The sequence below is a fragment of the Notamacropus eugenii genome, chromosome 5, assembly GCF_028372415.1.
Source record: "Notamacropus eugenii isolate mMacEug1 chromosome 5, mMacEug1.pri_v2, whole genome shotgun sequence".
Classification (NCBI taxonomy): domain Eukaryota; kingdom Metazoa; phylum Chordata; class Mammalia; order Diprotodontia; family Macropodidae; genus Notamacropus; species Notamacropus eugenii.
In genome coordinates this window covers 335006587-335025674 of record NC_092876.1, presented here as the reverse complement: position 1 = coordinate 335025674, position 19088 = coordinate 335006587, and the positions used below count along the sequence as shown (strand labels likewise).

Here is a 19088-nt window from a genome sequence, read left to right as displayed (position 1 = left end):
AACACAGAATCTCAGCATCGGAAGGGACTAAGAGACCATCCAATTCAACCCATATCTGAACAAGCATCCTTTATACAACACTCAACAAAGTATCACCCAGCAACTACTGGCAGACCCCCAGCAATGAAGAATTCTCCATCTTTTGAGGCAGTGCATTCTAATCTAATTATTTTTAAGTTGATTTATTTTAATTTTCAATATTCATTTCTATAAGTTTTAAATTTTCTCCTCCTCCCTTTCCTTCTCCCTCCCCAAGACAACATGCAATCTGATATAGGCTCTACATATACATTCCTACCAAACTACTCTTCTAATTATTAGGAAGCTTTTTCTGATATAAAGCCTAAATTGACCTCCCTGCAATTTCTAGCCGTTATTCCTAGTGCTGACCTCCAGGGTCCAGCAGAACAGTTCCACACAATTCCTCTTCCACATGTGGTCCCTGAAAGAACATCACTCCCACCAAGTTCTCTCTTCTTCTACTGAACATTATGGCTTTACTTTCTTCTTTCCATGGCCCAGTGAGTTCATGGCCTACGGACACAAATCAAACCATGTCTAATGTCCCCTTAAAGGAACTAGGAATATCTGTGGTTAAGCCAGGCCATACATACATCCTAACTCAGAAGAGCAGAGGAGTTTCAGGTGGTAACATTCATATGGGGGTGGTTAGGGGTGGGAGAGGAAAGAAGGGGAAGAGTTGTAGCATATTAGAAGAAAGAAGGAAAAGAAATGGGTGGGTAATAGGAAGAACAGTGAACAGCTGCAATTCTGTTCGTAGTTCCCAGTGATCTAGATAAGCTGTGAGTTACTGAGATGCCACCTTGACTGTGACAAACTCAACTGAGACCAGGAACCTCATATGGGGGTTGAAGAAGTGGGAGGATGGATGACTTACTAGTGGTGACTTGTCTAATGAGAGAGTTGGAGCAGATCACTTCTGAGGATGTTTCCTTCTAGCTCTCAGTCCATGACTTGTGACCTACACCTACACATGGCACAAACGTATGGATTTTTATGACCCAGTAGGTCCTATGCATGGATACTGACTATCCCTTGTGCCATCCCTGTAGAATCCCCACTAAACCGAGAAAAAGAAGAGATTTTTGCTAATTATGAACTCCATTCTCTCTACAGGCCAGAACCAAGAGAGCTGGGCCCAAAATTTAAAGAGTGAGGACTTTGAACTATTGTGCTTAGATGGCAAACGGAGACCTGTGACAGAGGCTAAAGACTGTCACCTGGCTCAGGTGCCCAACCATGCTGTGGTCTCACGGCCAGATAAGGCAGCGTTTGTTCGCCATGTGCTGCTCAACCAGCAGGTCTGTGGAACTTAGGGCATCAATAATAACAACACTACTTATATAGTACTTCAGAGTTTGCAAAATGCTTTACAAAAATTATCTCATGTTATCCTCAAAGCAACTCTGGAAGGTAGGTTCAATTATTGTTCTCATTTATTTCCATTTTATTTTTATTGATTCTTTCATTTTATTATTCCCATTTTATAGAGGAGGAAACTGAGGCAGAGATTTATGTGGAAATCCGTATGTAACTATATAACTAGCTTCCTATATATAGCTCACATTTTTGTAGTGCTTTGATGTATGCAGCGCACTTTAGAAATATTATCTAATTTTATCTTTACAACAACCCTGGGAGATAGGTGCTATTATAATCCTCACTTGACAGATTAGGAAACTGAGGCAAACAGAGGATATGACCCAGGGTCATACAGGTAGTTAAGTTTCTGAGGCCAGATTTGAATTCAGGTCTTCCTAACTCCAGGTCCAGGGCTCTATCCACTGCACCACCTAGCTGCTTAAATTCAGGTTCAATTAAATTCAGCAAATATTTACCAGGTACCTTCTCTGTGGCAGGCATAATACTCATTCCTAAGGATAGAAAGATTTTAGCACTTACTTTAAGGTACTTTCACTCTGTTAGGTGGAAGAGATACAACATGTACACAAATGAGTGAAAGGTACTTTGTGGAGGGAGAGAGTATTAAGCAGAGTTTGGGAGGGTTTGGGGAAGACTTCATGGAAGAGACGACACCAGAAGTGAACCCTGAAGGAGGATAAAGAGTTAAAAAGGCAAAATGAAGATGGGCATACCGTCTAAACATAGGGGACAGCTTCAGTGACTACACTGAGGAGGAAGATGAAATGTTAAGTTTGGGGAACAGGAATCTGGTTTGGATGAAATGAAGAGGATGTAAAGGGGAAAATAATGAAACAAGACTAGAAAGGTACATTGATTGGAACAAGGTTGTAGAGGGCTCTAATGCCACACTAAGATGCTTGTATTTTATTGTCGGGACGATAGGGAGTCACTAAAGGTCATTGAGAAAAATAACACGGCCAGCCTCTAGCTTAGGAAAACCATGTTGGCAGCTGTGAAGAGGATGGATTGGAGAGGGGAGAAGCTTGAAACAAGGAGGCTATTACAATAGTTCAGGTGAGAAGTAGGTGATGAGGGCTGGAAATAGAATGAAAGCTATATTAGTAGAGAGAAGGGGGCAAATTTGAGAGATGTTGAAAAAGTACAATGTAGAGAGCTTAGCAACTGATCAGATATGGGATGGAGAGACAGTGAGTGAGAAGAAAGAATCTGGCATAATGGATAGAGCATGGGCCCTGGAGTTAGGGGAACCTGAGTTCAAATCTGGTCTCAGACACCTAGGCAAGTCATTTAATCCCAGTTGCCTCCCAAAAAAAAAGTTAAAGACATGGGCAAGTTGGAGGATAACAGTACCTTTGACAAGAACAGGATATTTTGGAGGATGGCTAGGTTTATGGGGGAAAATGATCACCATCAGACAATTGCTGATGAAAATCTGGAGTTTACAAGTTAGAAGATATAGATTTAGCAGCCACCTGCAAAGAAATAAGCCCATTGGGCAGATGAGATAACCAAGTGAGATGGATCATATCCAAAAAAGGTGATAGAAAAGCAATAGACAGATACAGCAAAGACGAGAGACCAGTATCACAGAAGGCAAGGAAGGGGAGAGTAATTAGGAGAAGGGCATCCTCAACGATGTCAAGTGCTTCAGAGAAATTAAGAAGGATGAGAAATAATAATTGGGTTTAAAAAGTAAGAGATTGCCAGTAGGCAGACAAGGGTGTGGTTACAAGGAGCTGAGAAATCCCTGGGTTGTGAGAAAGGAAATTCAGTGAATACATACTCTTCGAGGTATTTAGCAATAAAAGAAAGTAGAGATATAAAATGGTAGCTTGAGAAGCTGGCAAGGTTGAATGAAGGTTTTCTGTTTCTTTTTAAGGGTGGGAAAACCTGAGAGTGTACATAGGTAGCAGAGAAAGAGCTGCTATGGAAGGAGAGATTGGACACAATAAAAAGACAGTAGGAATGGTCAAAGGGACAAACTCTTTCAGAAAACAGGAAGAGAAGGGATAAAGAACACAAGTGGAAGAGCTTAATTTCTCCCGTGAAAAAGGCCACCTTTTCCTCAGAGACTGAAGCAAAAGGGGAAAGAATCAGTGAAAATGTGAAAGGATTTTGAGGTACAGAATAAGAGAAAGGAGGAAATTTAAGACCTTTAACCTCAATTTGTTCAGAATGAGGCAAGGACTTCTGTGAAGAGACTGGGGTTGAGGGAATCATTGGAAGTCTGAGATAAGAGCTGAGGGCTTGAAATATCCCCTGAAGGGAAGATGTTAAGAGGGGAAGAAGAAAAGGATTGCTGCATAGTCATGAGAACCAGCAAGGTGGCACAGTGGATAGAACACCAGGCCTAGAGTCAGAAAGACCCAAGTTCAAATCTGACCTCACACACACCCTGAGCAGGTCACTTAACTATGTTTGCCTCAATTTTCTCATCTGTAATAGCAAACCACTCCAGTATCTCTGCCAAGAAAACCCCAAAGGGGGTCATGAAGAGCTAATCAAGACTTAAATCACTGAGCAACAATAACAAAAATGAGAATTCATGTAAAGCCAGATAATATCAGTTTGTGGGGGACCCAGTTGACAGAGGTAGCAAAGGCAGATAGTGGGAGTCACTCAAAACTGAGGATTGGTAGAACAAGAATGATGAATGAACTTGAAAGAAGGGAATCAGTGGTAGAAGGCAGTGTACAGTTGAAATAACTAGCTAGAGCCAAAACTGTGAAGAGAGGAAAGTGAGATGAGAGAAGAAGGGATGGAATGAGAGAACAAGGAGGGTTGGAAAGAATAGAGGATATTGCTTGAAGCCAAAGGATGTGTTTATGAAGAGTGAGACAGAGGAAGAAAAGGAAAGAGAATCAGCCAACAAGCATTTATTAAGTGCCTAATGTGTGCCAGGCTTGTTTATGTTTGTTCTTCATTCTCAAAGAGGCCCATGACATCAAGATGATGACATGACTTGCAGTTGACTTTGATTTAAGTGAGGGCAGGCTATGCAAGGTCACCAACCTCACCTTCTTCTCCTGAGCCATCTGGGTCCAGAGGCCTGACATTCATCAGGATAACCGAAGATGGCCCAGGATGCAATGGAAGACCCTGGCCCTTTCAGGCTTAGGTCTTATCATGATCTTACTTTGAGTGAGGCACACCCGTTCAATGAATAGGCTTCTTTAAGTTACTCAAGGGATGGTCCCTTTAATCAAAAAAAAAAAAAATCAAATTGGGAGGGGAAGACCCTCAGGGTTCCTTGGTGAAAGAAAAATAATTACTATTTAGTTATTACATCTGCTCTGTGCTAGGTAGGTGGGGACTTGTCCACGTATAAGGCTTGATCTTTGAGCAAGAAATGTAGCCAGTAAACCCAGAGGGAAAGAAAGGTAGTTTTTGGCCATGGAATTTACCTTCCCCTGGGCAGAACACCAGAGGAGAGGGAGAGGGGGAGGGGAGGGGAGGAGAGGAGCTGCTACTCACTCAGGGTTTGTGTTTGTACTTCATTCTTGAAGAGAATCATGACATCAAGATGATGACATGACTTGCAGTTGACTTTGATTTGAATGAAGGAGGGCTGTGCAAGGTCACCACCTCACCTTCTTCTCCTGAGCCATCTGGGTCCAGTAGTCAGACACTGGAGATACAAAGACAAAAATAAAAGAGTTCCTGACCTCAAGGAGCTTATGTTTCATCAGAGGAACCAACACATATAAACATTTTGATTTTCAGTTGTTTACAGTCATGTCCAACTCTTGTGACCCCATTTGGGGTTTTCTTGTCAAAGATACTGGAATGTTTTGCCATTTCCTTCTCCAGTTCACTTTACAGATGAGAAAACTAAGGCAAACAGGGTTAACTGACTTGCCCTGGGTCACACAGCTAGCAAACATCTGAGGCCAGATTTGAACTCAGGAAGATGAATCTTCCAGACTTCAGGTCCAGTGCTCTACCTGATGTACCACCTAGCTGCCTGTATAAACATAAGCATATAAAAAATAAATACTAAGTAAATGAGAGGGGAAAGCGTTAGCAGTGGAAGAGATCATGGAATGTATCATTTAGAAAGTGGAGTTTGAGTTGATCTTTGAAAGAAACTACACAGAATGGATGAGGACAGCTTGGGCAAAGGCAGAGAGATGAAAGAGAAAGTGCTGTGTATAAGGAACATTGAAAAGGCCCTTTGGGCTGATTTGTAGAGAACATAAACAGAAGGATATTAACAAGGCTGGAAAGACAGGATTGGACCTAGGTTGTTATGGACTTTAAATGTGGAACAGCATGTATTTGATCCTAGAGATAGTATGGAAACATTATTGTTTAATGAGCAGGAGGGTGATGTGGTCAGATTTGGGCTTTAGGAATATAATTTTGAAAGCCATATGAACAAGATACTATGATTACAAAGAGGAATTTCAGAATGCAAGATCATGGAAAAGGTATAACTTGAAGTAATTGTGAGGTCTAAGATATGGCCATCCCTATTAGTGACTGAGGTAGAGTGAATACATAGGCCAGGAGAAGGTGCATTATGACCTGGAAGGCTTGGGTATTCCAGGAGGCAAACATAAATACTGAAGTTGCTTTGTATGAATGCAGGAGCTGGGGCAGAGAGGAAGACTGAATGAGGTTCTGAATTCCTTGGGAAAGGAGAGAGACAGTGACTTGGGGACTAGTACATGAAAACAAGGATCTAGACAGGATGATACAGATGAATGGATTCAACCTCAAAGGAAGAGGTGTTACTGAATGAGAGAATGATGGTAGCAGAGAAAAGGTCTAGAAGAAGCAATAATTAACAAGGAGTGGGCCACTTCCTTTGGCCCAGCTCAGAGAGTGGTATAGCATGAGAAGAAACAACTGACTCAGGAGAGAGAAACTAAAGATGATATGTCATTGGGGGAAAGTCAGGTTGCTATGAGTGGGTGAGATCTAGTATGAAGGAGGGTTTATTAGTGATTGAGCAAGGTTCCAAAGGAGACAATGATAGGAAAAGAAATGGAAGGACTAGGGAGAAGTAGAGCTAAACTGGATGAGAATATTGGGAGAGTAGGAAGATGAAGATGAGGAAAGGATTTTCCCTTTTGCAAAGGGTGACTAAATAATGGCTATAATAGCTAAAAGTAATACCATTTAGGAAGATAATGTGACCACTAATCCCAAGTAGAACATATTTATTAAGCCTAAGCTGGGTGCTGTACTATTACCATCTTTATGCTGGTGATTTCTGGTTCTCCTCCTGCCTGTCTGGTCACTCTTTCTTAGTTTCTTTTGTTGGATCTTTATCCATATCATGACCTCTACCCACAGGTGTCTCTCAGGGTTCTGTCTTGGGTTGCCTTGACTTCTCTTTCTATATTACTTCATTTGGTGATCTCATCAGCTCCTATGGATTTAATTAATTACCATCTTTATGCTGATGACTCTGTCAACTGAACCAGAATCGGCCTCTAACCTGGAGGTGGCTAAAGCTGAAACAGAGCAAGCTAGAGGCAGGAGAGTCAGGACACAAACAGAAGTTTAATTAATTTCAGAGTGATGAAGATGACATTTGCAAATGGAAGCTTACCTCCTAAGAAGGAGGGTTTAAAGCTGCTACGGTTGGGGCCACTTATATAACATGAAAGGAGTAGGCCCACAAGATAATAATTCTTAGATTTTGGGATAGTTCTCAGAGTTGGCATTTCTTGGGACAATACAGGTGTTCTTGGATCCCATGGGAACAGTAGTTGTTTTACATCTTGGGGGTCATGACCACCCTGCGGGGCACAGAACCAGAGTTCTGTGATGGGAACAGGAGTGCAATACCTGTCAGTGACAAGGAACAGAGATTGTGAACATGTGATAGATGGCCCTGGGAAATAAGGGGAGCTAAATTCTTTAGTGAACATCTGGTGCTGGTCCAATCAATACACTTTGCAAAGGGTGAGACTGTTCCAGGGCACAAGGGGTTATTGTTATGCCAAATGCAGGGCCCAGCCTGCTTGTTGGGTTTTAGCTCTGGAAAACAATGTATCTTCAAAATAATTTGACATTTTCCCTTTTTGGTCAAAGTAAGGGGGTCTGAAAAAATCCCTATTCTTATGGCCAATAAAGGAAAGTCGGGCATGTACCATGAGATATTGTTCAGGCGTTAGTTCCTGGAGCGGACCTATCGAGAAAATGTGTCCCAGGTAATTTTTTGAAAAGAAAGGGGGCCAAGAAAATCAGAGTGAGAAAATGCCAACATATGCTTGAATCAGGGCTTTGGTGGTTGGGTACATAACAAAAGGGAAGAGGAAAAAGAACTAGGACAGTAGCTTCAGCTTCTTATCTGGAATCTGGAACACCTGTCTCATCTGGATGTCAGCTATTTTCATTCAGGATCAGGAGCTTTCATCCAATGATCCAGGTTTAAACAATGTAATAAAATTTTTCTTACAATTTCCATAATTGCATAATTACAATAAGTCAGGTACAGATCAAATTACTTAGAGGGCTTACAATGGACCAATTCTGAGAAAGGAGATTTACTTGTCACCAAAGTAACCAAGAAAATTAAATATTAACATCAAGTTCTGTTTAACAGAGAAGCACAAGCTAACTGAACACTCAGCCTGTGAGGGCACCAACATTTGCTATCTCTATCCTTATCACTTGTAAATTTGTGTGGTTCTAGTGCTTTTTCTTGGGAACTTTTCCAGAAAGGAAATAGCACAATGGGGAAAGTGTCAGGAGAATCCTACCTAGACCATGCCCCAGATTGTCCCCACAACCTCTCCCAGGCACAAACATCCACCTCAGAGTTCAGTTCAAATGCCACTTTCTACACCAAGACCTTCCTATTCCTTCATTATCAGTTCTCTTCTTACATTGTGTTTCTTTAATTAATTAATTATTTTGTGCATTCACTGTTTCCAGCCAGTAAAATAAAAGCTTCTTGAGGGCAAAGACCTTTTTATTTTTGTCTTTGTATCCCTCGTGCCAAGCATTCATTCGTTCAATAAATATTTTTCAAACTGAACTCTGAAAGTAGCATATTAGAGGCATAGGGGGACAATTTGTACAAAAGCATAGAGATGGAAGATACAATATCAAGTATGTACAACAACAAATAAACCTCTTTGAATGGGAGGGATCCAAGAATTGGAAGGGGAGGGGTCCAAAATGAAAATAATTCTAGAAATATAGATTGGAACCAGATTGTGAAGGACTTTTGGTGCCAAAAAGGACATTGCATCATATCCTAGGGGCAATAGGGAGCCATTGAAGCTTCAAGAACAGAGGAGTGACATGGTCTGACTTGTACTTTAAGAATGTCAATTTGGCAGCTGGGTAGAGAGTATAGACTAGAGGGAGGAAAATTAAAAGGCAATTTCAGTTGTCCCGATGAAAGTAGGTATGGGCCTGAATTAGTGTGGTAGTCATGTGAATGGAGAGGAGAAAAATGGAAGAGATGTAATGAAAGTAAATACTACAAGTTTTGGCAATTGGTTAGATTAAGGGGAAAGGAGGAAAATGAGTAGTCTGACTATGAAAGGAAGAAGAGATTAGGGTTGTCTCTTGAGGAGATGGCAGAGTCAAAGGAAGGTTGTTAAAGGACCAGGAAGACTTGAGCACGTTTGTGGATAGCAGAGAATAAGCCAATGGATAAAGAGAGGTCAAAGATGAGAGAGAATCAGGCAATAAGCATCCAGGGCAGATGGGAGGGGATGAATTCAAGAGTGCCAGTGGAAGATTTGGCTTTGTTAAGTGGAAAAGGTCTGCATCTTCCTTCCCCTTCCTTCTCCAACACACTCATGATTCTGCCACGACTCAGGGAGAGCAGGAGTGATAAAGGTGATGAAAGGCTGAGGAATGGTTATTCTTTTCAGGTACTAATGGAAAGCAGTATATGGTGCCACTGATGGAATAGGTAGACCCTTCAAAAATGGAATCCAAGAGAAGGTCTCCAATTTCAGTCTCTGAGAGGTCTAGGGGGCCTGGAACCCTCATGCTGCTGGGCCACAGGTTGATAGAGAGGAATGAGTTCCAGGGAAGGATGTTTATGTCAGCAGTTCTTCCCTTTTCTTCAGCAGTAGCCCCTATTTTAAAAAAATTATACATACACATATTATGTATATATATACACACACACACACACACATCATGTATATAATATAATATATGTGTGTATATTGTCATTACATCATCTTTATTTCCTAGTATATCCCTCTCCCTCTCTTGCCTAGCAAGCCATTCCATGTAACAAAGAACAAAAAAGAGAGAAAAATAGTTTACCTTGAATCTGATGGTATTCATTATATAGCACATCAATAGTGCCCCACCTCAGCAAAAAAAAAGAGGGAGACATTCCTTCATTTCCTAGTTTTTCTAGGACCAATCTTCTTACAGCCACCACTTTCTAAATGAATGAGACTGGGATCAGTTAACAGGTTATGATCCCAATCATATAGACTTCTCCCTACTTAAACCTGAAAGCAAAGACTGTAGCGGTAAGTTAATACTACTTCAATGCCACAGGTCTCTACGTAGAGAAAGAGAAATAAGCAAGCTTTCTGACTGAAAAACAGAGGGGAACTGAATCTCCATCACTCTCTTTGTTTGAGCCAGTTAGAAAACTCTGAAAAATTCACTCATGGGCTCTCTCTAACCATTAGGACCCTCCCCAATAAAAATGAGGTCAATGGGACTATCTCTTTGGTAGAAGCTGTGATGAATTTGGCAATCCTTTCTGATCTGCCTTTTAATCAGATAGTTAATTTGGCAGACAGCATTTTGGTAGCACGGAAAAAGTTATGACCCCTGCATTCAGAGATCTTTCATTCTTTAAACTATTACTATTATTATTATAAATTATTATTATTAGATTTCTTCTTTGAACTACTACTACTACTACTACTACTACACTACCACTATTACTACTACTACTATAAAGAAGAATTTGAAATGATTATTTCTCTCATATTAATAACCAATTATTGAATTAGGCTAAGGCTTTTCCCCTTTCTACTTCCTTATTCAGAAATCAGCCCTTTGGCATGTTATTCAAACAGTATCTGAAGAACATTGTTGATAATGAATTGAATTAACTTTTCCTCAAACTAGTTCAAACCCCACCCAACTGGGGAAGCCCATTGTGTTCTACTCAGGCTTGGGTAGATCTTTTTTCCAGATTACCTCCCCTTAAATCCCCCCCAACACGTACACAGGCTGGGGTGGTCTGGGTAGAGATAATTAAGAGCAACATAATCGTAGATCTCCTAGATTAAGTTCACTTCTCATTATAATATGATTAATTACTCAGAAATTATGTCAAACTTCTTTTATGTCACAAATCCAAGGATAGCTTTTATAGTCAGAGTATTAAATGCATCAATCTACCTAATAATCAATTATTCACTGAGTTTTTATTAAATATCTACTACAAGGTGCTATGCTATGCACTGAGCATACAAATATGAAAAATTCTTGACCTTAAGGAGGTTACATTTTAATGGAGGGAATACAAACAAAAACATATAAAGCACAACTATAGAGCTAATAAATACAAATATATAGGAAGTCGTTAAAAACAAGACAGTTTGGATGGGCACACACCAGCTATTGAGGGTTAGGAAAGGTGTCATGCAGAAGAATGTGCTAAGTTACAACATAAAATAGGATTCCATGAGGCAGAAGTAAGGAGGGAGTATATTCTAGGCATGTGGGATAGTTTAAATGAGATGATCTGAGAATCATTCTAAAAAGCCTCTCTGCACTAAACAAATCTTCCCCATGAGAATGCCCCAATCATATTCTGCCATTCAGTCCCTTTGGAAGAAAAGTATTTTGTCTCTAGGAGGGCCCTGTTAAACTGACTCTAGGTGGGGTAACAATGTGGATTGGCTGTCAGAGAAAGGATGGAGACAAAGAACAGGTAAGCTCGAATGGAGAGATGCTGTTACTAAAATTAGAAAAATTTAAGGCAGGTAGGGCTGGCTGGGTGAAGAGCTGTTTAGTAAGAGTTATAAATAAATAAATTATAAACCACATGAGAACCCAGCACACCTGGGAGTGGGGAAGGAAGCAACCAGGTAGGGGTGATGAGGACAGAAAACTATGACGAGATAAAGGGAGGCACCAAAGATAAACTTCACTGACTCAGAAGTTTCCCCTAAGGCTAATCCCATGGTGCTCACCCATATGTTTGCCCATTTGATACAGGACCTCTTTGGGACCAATGGGACAGAATGGCAGATGTTTCAGATGTTTCAATCCAGAAACAAGGACCTCCTGTTTACAGACAACACTGAATGCTTGTCAGACGTTCCAGACAAAAGAACCTATGAGAAATATTTGGGACCAGAGCATATCAAGGTCATTGAGTCTCTGAGAAAATGCTCAGATGCTTCAAGTAAGTAGAATGAAACCTCAAAGGGGAAATCAGGAATGTACAAACAAATGAATCTTGAAGCAACGCAGAAGTCATTAAGTAAAAAAAATGTGGTTTGAGAATTTAGTTGAGCCCAACAGTGTACAGGAGTGGTGGAGACAAACAGGTGGAAATTTACTTAAATATGTACTTGGGGAATAGCTGATGATGACCAGGGATTGCCTGGCCCTCCTCATGTCCTCTGCTTATTCTTGAGTTTGCTACTGACCCCTTGCTTCTGAGTCCACCCAGGTAGTCCTTTAGTTGGATTTGTACTGGAAGAACTGCTGTAGAGGAAAAGGAGAGGAGAGAGAAATGGGTTACAGCTCCCCAGCTCTAAGGATGGGTTTCTTTTATTCATTCCCCACTCCTGTTGCAAATTCCTATATCCACATCACTGGTCTTGTTGGCAGTTCATCCCCACACTTATTTATTTGCTCATACCCCAATGCAGATGATTCATCCTGCTCTTCACCCAAGACCTCCAAACTTCCAGCTCCTACAAGAAAATGAAAACCTGAAATACAGATTTCAGAGTTTTTCCTCTGAAATGTAAATAACTTATTTTAGAACATTATGTAAAGATCTTCATTACTGCTTCTGTAGGATTCTTTCCCTGGTAAAGAAGTGAAAAAAAGAGAAGAGGGACTTAAGTTAAAGTCTTTTTCTTCACTTTCTCTTTTCTCTATCACTATCACCAAAAGGGAAGAAAATAACCCTTAGGAAACTTCACAGGGGCTGTATGTTCATGTGTTATTAATAGTAAGATAGGGAAAAAGAGAAACCTTAATTTGGAAGCAGCAAGTGTTGACAACTGAAAGGAAAGCAGGGAGACCAATTTGGGGTGCCTCAGATGAAAAGATGTTAGCACAGAAGTGTTCCCAGTTTTAATTGGGTGGGAGTTGAGTGGGAGGGTACCCTGAGTTTTATCTTGATATGAGATGCCAATATGTTACTCCTAAAATACCCCCACATCTGCACCCACCTCATCCCCCTTCCACATTTGTCTTAGGTCAAGCCCTCACCCAACTAGAGCCTCTACCCCAAGCTAAAAAAGTCAATGCCAGTGACTTGGAACTAGAAGAATCTTAGTACAACTGGCCAGCAAGAAAGAGCCAGGGGACAAGGGAGAGTCTCAGATCCCATTGAAGGAGGAAATTATTCTTGATACTTTAAGTTGGAACTTTCTGTAGAACCACTCTTTCATGGTTCCACAAAGTATTAAGTACAACAGAAATATACTTCAGTATTTAGGCTGACCTCCAAAGTTATCAGTCATCAGTAAAACTTGACTTCTTTGAGTGAATTCTAATGCTTTCTCTTAGTTGATTATCTCCAATTTATACTGCAGATAGCTTATTTATACAAAGTTGTTTGCATGTTGTCATCCCCATTTGAAAGGGCAGGGGCTGTCTTTTGCCTTTCTTTATACCCCAGGTGCTCAGCACAGTACCTGGCACACAAAAAGCACATAATAAATGCTTACTGACTGACTAAATGTATTCTGAATTCTAGACAGTTGACTTATGAACTTCTGGACACAGCCTATTTGCAAGCTGAAGCCTATCTGTGTGAGACAGGTCTTTTCCCTGAAAGAAGTTTGTGGACTAGTGGAGGAGGCCATATATCAGAAACAATTATGGGGCATAAAAGACAGTACACAGTAAAATGCTAAATTAGGTAATACAGAAAATAATGGCAAGAGGGGTTTCTCTTCTCTGATGCATCTTTAGTCTTACTGATGTATCCCAGCAGTAAACCTAGATTATAAACCACCATCACTTGTCTCTGTGAAGACCAAAGGCATCAAGCAGATGGAAATTTACGTTGGTCCCTTATATGTAAATATCAATACCTTATTATCTTGCACCACTTTTTTTTGTTCCATCCTTTCAGTCTTGTCTGACTCTTCATGACTCCATTTGGCCTTTTCTTGGAAAAGATACTGGCGTGGTTTGCCATTTCCTTCTCCAGCTCATTTTATGAATGAAGAGCTGAGGCAAACATGGTTAAGTAACTTACCCAGGGTCACACAGCTAGTAAGTGTTGGAGGCTGGATTTGAATTCAGGGAAGAGGAGTCTTCCTGATTCCAAGCCCAGTGCTCTATCCACTTGTACCCACCTAGATATCCTTCTTGCACCACTACAGCTATAAATCTTCAACTTGAAGTGTACCCACCATACTGGGGCTTCCTCTGTGTCTCCTGATATTTTATGAATGCCATCCATGAGGTATCCCTCAGTCACATTACATAGCAGGTTCATCTCCTTTTCTGGTCATATATTTCTCTGATGACATCCTTTATGTTGCTTTATGTATTGTCTCTCTCATTTGATTATGAATTCCTTGAGAGAAGAAACTGTCTCTATTTTCTATTTCTCCAATGCTTAGTACATTGTAAGTGCTTAATAAAGCCCTTTTCATTCATTCATTCATTCATTCATTCATTCATTCATTCATTCACTCATTCATTCATTCATTCTCCTGCAGGCAGCTAGGTGGTGCAGTGGATAGAGCAGGAGTCAGGAGGACCTGAGTTCAAATCTCACCTCAGACACTTGACACTCATTATCTGTGTGACCTTGGGCTAGTCACTTAAGCCCAATTGCCTCATCCTGGGTCATCTCCAGTCATCCTGATGAATATATAAACTGATATAAACTGGTCACAGCATTCGGATGGCTCTGGAGGAGAAGTGAGGTTGATGACCTGCACAGCCCTCCCTCACTCAAAACAAAGTCAAGTGCAAGCCATGTCATTATTTCTCTGATGTCATGGTCTTCTTTGGCAATGAAGGACAAACACACACATTCTCCTGTACATCTTAATTGTTGTACATACTTATACATAAAATGTAATATGTTGTAGCCTACTAGTGTACACCAAGTACCTCCCCATTATTTTTTGACTGACTCTTGACTTTAATTCTATGGAGACTTCTAGGGCATTCAAATAGTTTTATATAAATAATGTTCTGCCCGTTTCTGCTCCACAGATCTCCTATCTATCTGCAAGTTCATTAATCCTTAGAAACCTAGGAAAGTGAACAATTTTCCAGATGGGCTACAACCCAGAATACCCCACTGCCAATGAGATGGAGGCTCTCACTTCTTGTTAACAGATGATTCCAGAGAAGTCTGGGCTAACTTCATGAAGCTTCAAGCTTACCTGCTGTCACTTCAGCAAGAAATAAAGTAGATGAATGTCATTGACTGTGTGTGTGTGTGTGTCTCTTCATCTTTTACAGAGTTCTTCCATTTCTAAGATTTTCCCTCATCTAGACCACATTCTTAAATACCATAATCCCCAAACTGAATTATATATTCCTGTACAGCTGGGTCCTTCTTCACAATTCTATACATTTTATTCTTTATCATCCCTTACAGTGGAAGTTACAGTACCCCAATCAAATCACCTAAGTGAAACTTAAATGAGAGTTTCCTGAGAGACAGTGGTGAGAGGTATCCAACTCATAGTACAGGTCAAATGACCTAGCAAAACTCTCAAATGTTCCCCAAACTTGACTAAAACAAAACTGGAAAATGTTTAATGAAATAAATAAAAATATAATACAACAGAGGTAATGTGACTTTATAGTTTCCTAAATCCATTTCAATTTAAGTATGATATGGTGTAGGTGGATTTTGGTAGTTTGGACTTTGGTTCAAGCCTATGACTATTAGTACAAGGAACTCCCAGTGGGGAAATGTTTTTTTTTAACAATTCAGTTTCCTTTATCTGTACAGTGATAGTAATAATACTTATACCACTTATTTTTTCAGAATGATTCCAAGAAAACCCTTTATAGTAAATCACTATATAAATGTGTCAAATTCTTTGAGGTGCTCATTAACAAAAATGTGGGAATGATTAGTGTATTAAAATTTGCTTATACATGGATGTCTGTCTAGTACAATGCCTGGCATATATTAGTGTGACATTTAAAAAGTTCGAGAGACGATTTCTGAGTAATTATTTTATTAATAATGCTAGCATTTTATTAATAAAAGAGGTCAGTGGCATTCTCCAGTGCCAAAGACAGTCATGACATGTGCCCTTGGAAAAGTAGATGTTCTAAGGGATGGTAATCAGTTCTGACTGCTTAACAATTAATGAGAGAATGAATATTAAAATGAGAAGTGGGCTCACTCTCATGAGGGGTTGAGAGAGTGACATCATGTCACTCTTGGCAAAGAGACTGTCTCTACAGACCACCACCAACTTCAGGCAACCTAGACAAAGGATCTACCTACACCCAAACTTGCCTGAGCAGGACATAATGGGCAGGAATTCAATTTAGATAAGATTTCTTATAAGGTTGGGTGGGATCTGACCAAGATTGAGGAGAAAGTTCAGTTTTCAGAGAATGAGCTTTTGAAATGAGGACTTTAGGAAAAGGGGAAACCCTGGATCTTCCCAAATCATTAGTTATTAATGCACATTTGTTCTCTGAAATAGAGTAAACCTTCCTTCTTGCAACCTAATTTAGACTATTACTAATTAATTTAGCAAAGGTAAACTATGGCCTGGGTCTCATTAATATAAAGTCACCAGTTTGATTACTGAGATTTTGATGTATACTATGTTTACTATTACTTATTGGGTTTGAGTATGCAAGCCTTTGGATAGTCTGGAAATCCTTATCCCAACCCCCAATTCTCACTGAAATAAGCCAGGTCAGGAGACCAAAACAAAGGGGGAACCAGTAGTTCATTCACTCTGAACCCACAGAACCTCCCAGAGAACTAATTGTGACTGAGTCCAGCAGCAATCTATGGATAAGAGGGAGGGTAGATTAAAGAAAGCAGTGGTTAGAAACAAAATAGATTCTTGAGGAGGAGACAAGGTAAAAAAGGGAAAGATAAGTATAAGAGAATAGAATGGAGGGAAATATACAGTTAGCAATCATAACGGCGAATGTGAATTCATAAAACAAAATCTCAAACTGTACTACAAAGCTATAATCATTAAAATAATTTGGTGCTGGATAAGAATAATTGATCAATGGAATGGATTAGGGACACTGATGTGAAGTAGTAACAAAGACACTTAAAGAGGGTGATGTGGGGGAAAACAACTGAGATCAACCATAGGAAATAAACTGATTCTGGAAGGGACATAATCGTTCTCAGGATATGTCAAAGAACTGATAGAGGTCACCCCATCAAACTGTCATTACAGATGAGGAAAATGGAACCCACAGGGTAAAGTGGGTTTATAAAAGTGACTCTGGAAGAGACAGGATTTGAACTCAGGCCTCCTAACTCTAGGCTTGCAGTATTTCCAGAGCACATAAAAAAAGTAGTTGATTTTTTTGGGAAAGACTTTGCTGAAGATCTTATCATTTTGTTGTTCCCTTGGCTTTTCTAGGTAAACTATCATATCTTCTACAAACATCTTAACCTTTATACCAATGTTTATCCCTTTTGTAAAATTTTGTTTGTTAAAGCTAGCATTTATAGAACCATGTTTAATAATCATAGTTAATTTAGTTTGAACTGGACTTATTCCCTCCCTCCCCTCTCCCCCACCACACCCCACCCCAGATAGGAGGTAAGATGTATGAACAGAGACATTTTTATTCACTGATAAGCCCATTAAGTGCAGTCACTAACACCAGAAGAATTCTATCAACTCTTGTATTTATCTTATTTTATCCATATATAAGGTGTCCCAATTCGCTGCACCAAGCTGTTTTCCCCCAACATCAATCCCTTTGTCTTCTTTTTAAAGCCATTAAAGCTTAAAACTGAGACTTTTGGGACAACCTGTATCAGTGCATTCAATGGTGACTGGAGTCTGTTTATTGCAGATTGATACAATCTACCAGTACTGCTGTACGCTGAATTAATGAACAGGCAAATAAGGCTGTCAGTATCACAAACTTCTCCCTTACTTTTTGTAGACCAGGCTACTCCTCCCCTTTCAGGTATGACTTTCTCTTTAGCCACTTACTCAACTCCTTCCCCTCTGGAGGAATGACTTTCCTTTCAAAAGGAAAGAGGATGACAGATTCTTCCTTCAATCCAGCCTAGCCAGTTAGCTAGCCTTAGCTCTTTTTGACTCATTTGCCTAGAGAATCCGGGGTAAATCTTTTATCTTTTTCTTGGAAAGAAAACAAAATAAAACATGGTAAAGAGCAACTTACTGGATTTAAGTCAAAGACCATTACAATTCCTTTCCAGTCAAGGATTCTAAACAACAATGCTCTTTACATCACCATCCTTATTTTTCTCAATTTTCAAGGAAAACTAACAATAACAATTTGGTACAGCAATATAGTACCTTAAAGGTTTAGAAAGAACTTTCTCCACAAAATTACTCACTATATATGGGTTTCCAACTAAACCTGGGACATTTTGCATGCTGTTGGACATAATGGTGGGAACCACAGCTCCTTTGATGGAGAGAATGCAGAGGTAAATCTGCGTGGCATTTTAAGGAGCAAAGGGTGCCAGAGATTCTTGAGAGAGATACACTCAGTTCTGGAGACAAGGAAAAAATACATGAACTGAGAGCACCCCAAGGAATAGAAAGGAAAAAATCTTTAGAAGCAACAGATATATAAAGGGATGTTAGCTCCCTGACATGTCCAGCTTCCCTCTCTAGAGATGCTGGAGAAGGAATTTCCTCTTGCATGAGACTGGGCCCTCTCTCTTGATTCAAATCGAAATCTTACCTTGTCCCCATCAGAACAGCTTGTTCATTTGTGTATCCTCCATATTCTAATGTGTAGAATGTCTCCAATTTTTGTTTGCTGTTTGCTTGGAAAAACAGATTTACAATTCTCACTATTTGTGATGGGCTTCTGAGTATTGGAGGGAAAGGGCTAAGCTAGTGAGTATAAAAAAAGAGTTGTCCCATCCCCACCCCCTAATCTGCTTAAGAGAAACCAGGAAAGCAGTTTTTTGCTCTGAACCTACTGTAACCTTAGACCAGCAGTATGGGGGTACAGATGGGTATAAATCTAGCCCAATATCCCTCTAAAAGATAGGTGAGAAGAGAAGCTCCCAGTCATGACTGTTCTCTGTTCTCTTCCAGGCAGAAATCATAATCTCCCTTGGACAGAAGGGTCTCAGAATCCAGAGATATCTATTGATTACCCCTTTTTCCTGGATACTCTTTCTTCCCATAACACTAGTCTCTCCTGGTTCTCCTTTCAGACCACTCCTTCTTAAGTTTCCTTTGCTGAGCTTATTCATATTCCTTAAGGTTTTAAGACCCTGTCTTCTGCTCTATTTTCTCTCTCAGTAACCTCATGAGCTCCCATGGGTTTAATTATCATCCCTTCGCTGA

The 19088-nt window shown here is 40.1% G+C and overlaps 1 protein-coding gene and 1 long non-coding RNA gene across 2 annotated transcripts in view; one reads left to right on the top strand and one right to left on the bottom strand.

Annotated features, from left to right (window-relative positions):
* Nucleotides 1-19088, top strand: part of LOC140506439 (lactotransferrin-like) — an 83788-nt gene that overhangs the window by 40811 nt on the left and 23889 nt on the right. The window contains 5 exon segments of the mRNA XM_072613618.1: nucleotides 1138-1322; nucleotides 2405-2427; nucleotides 7518-7530; nucleotides 11617-11773; nucleotides 13060-13065. Of these exon segments, the coding sequence (XP_072469719.1) occupies nucleotides 1138-1322; nucleotides 2405-2427; nucleotides 7518-7530; nucleotides 11617-11773; nucleotides 13060-13065 (384 nt within the window).
* On the bottom strand, nucleotides 10690-17290 carry LOC140506440 (uncharacterized). The gene is made up of 2 exons (XR_011967933.1): nucleotides 12236-17290; nucleotides 10690-12078 (listed from the first exon to the last, which is right to left on the bottom strand). It is a non-coding gene; the product is annotated as an uncharacterized lncRNA (long non-coding RNA).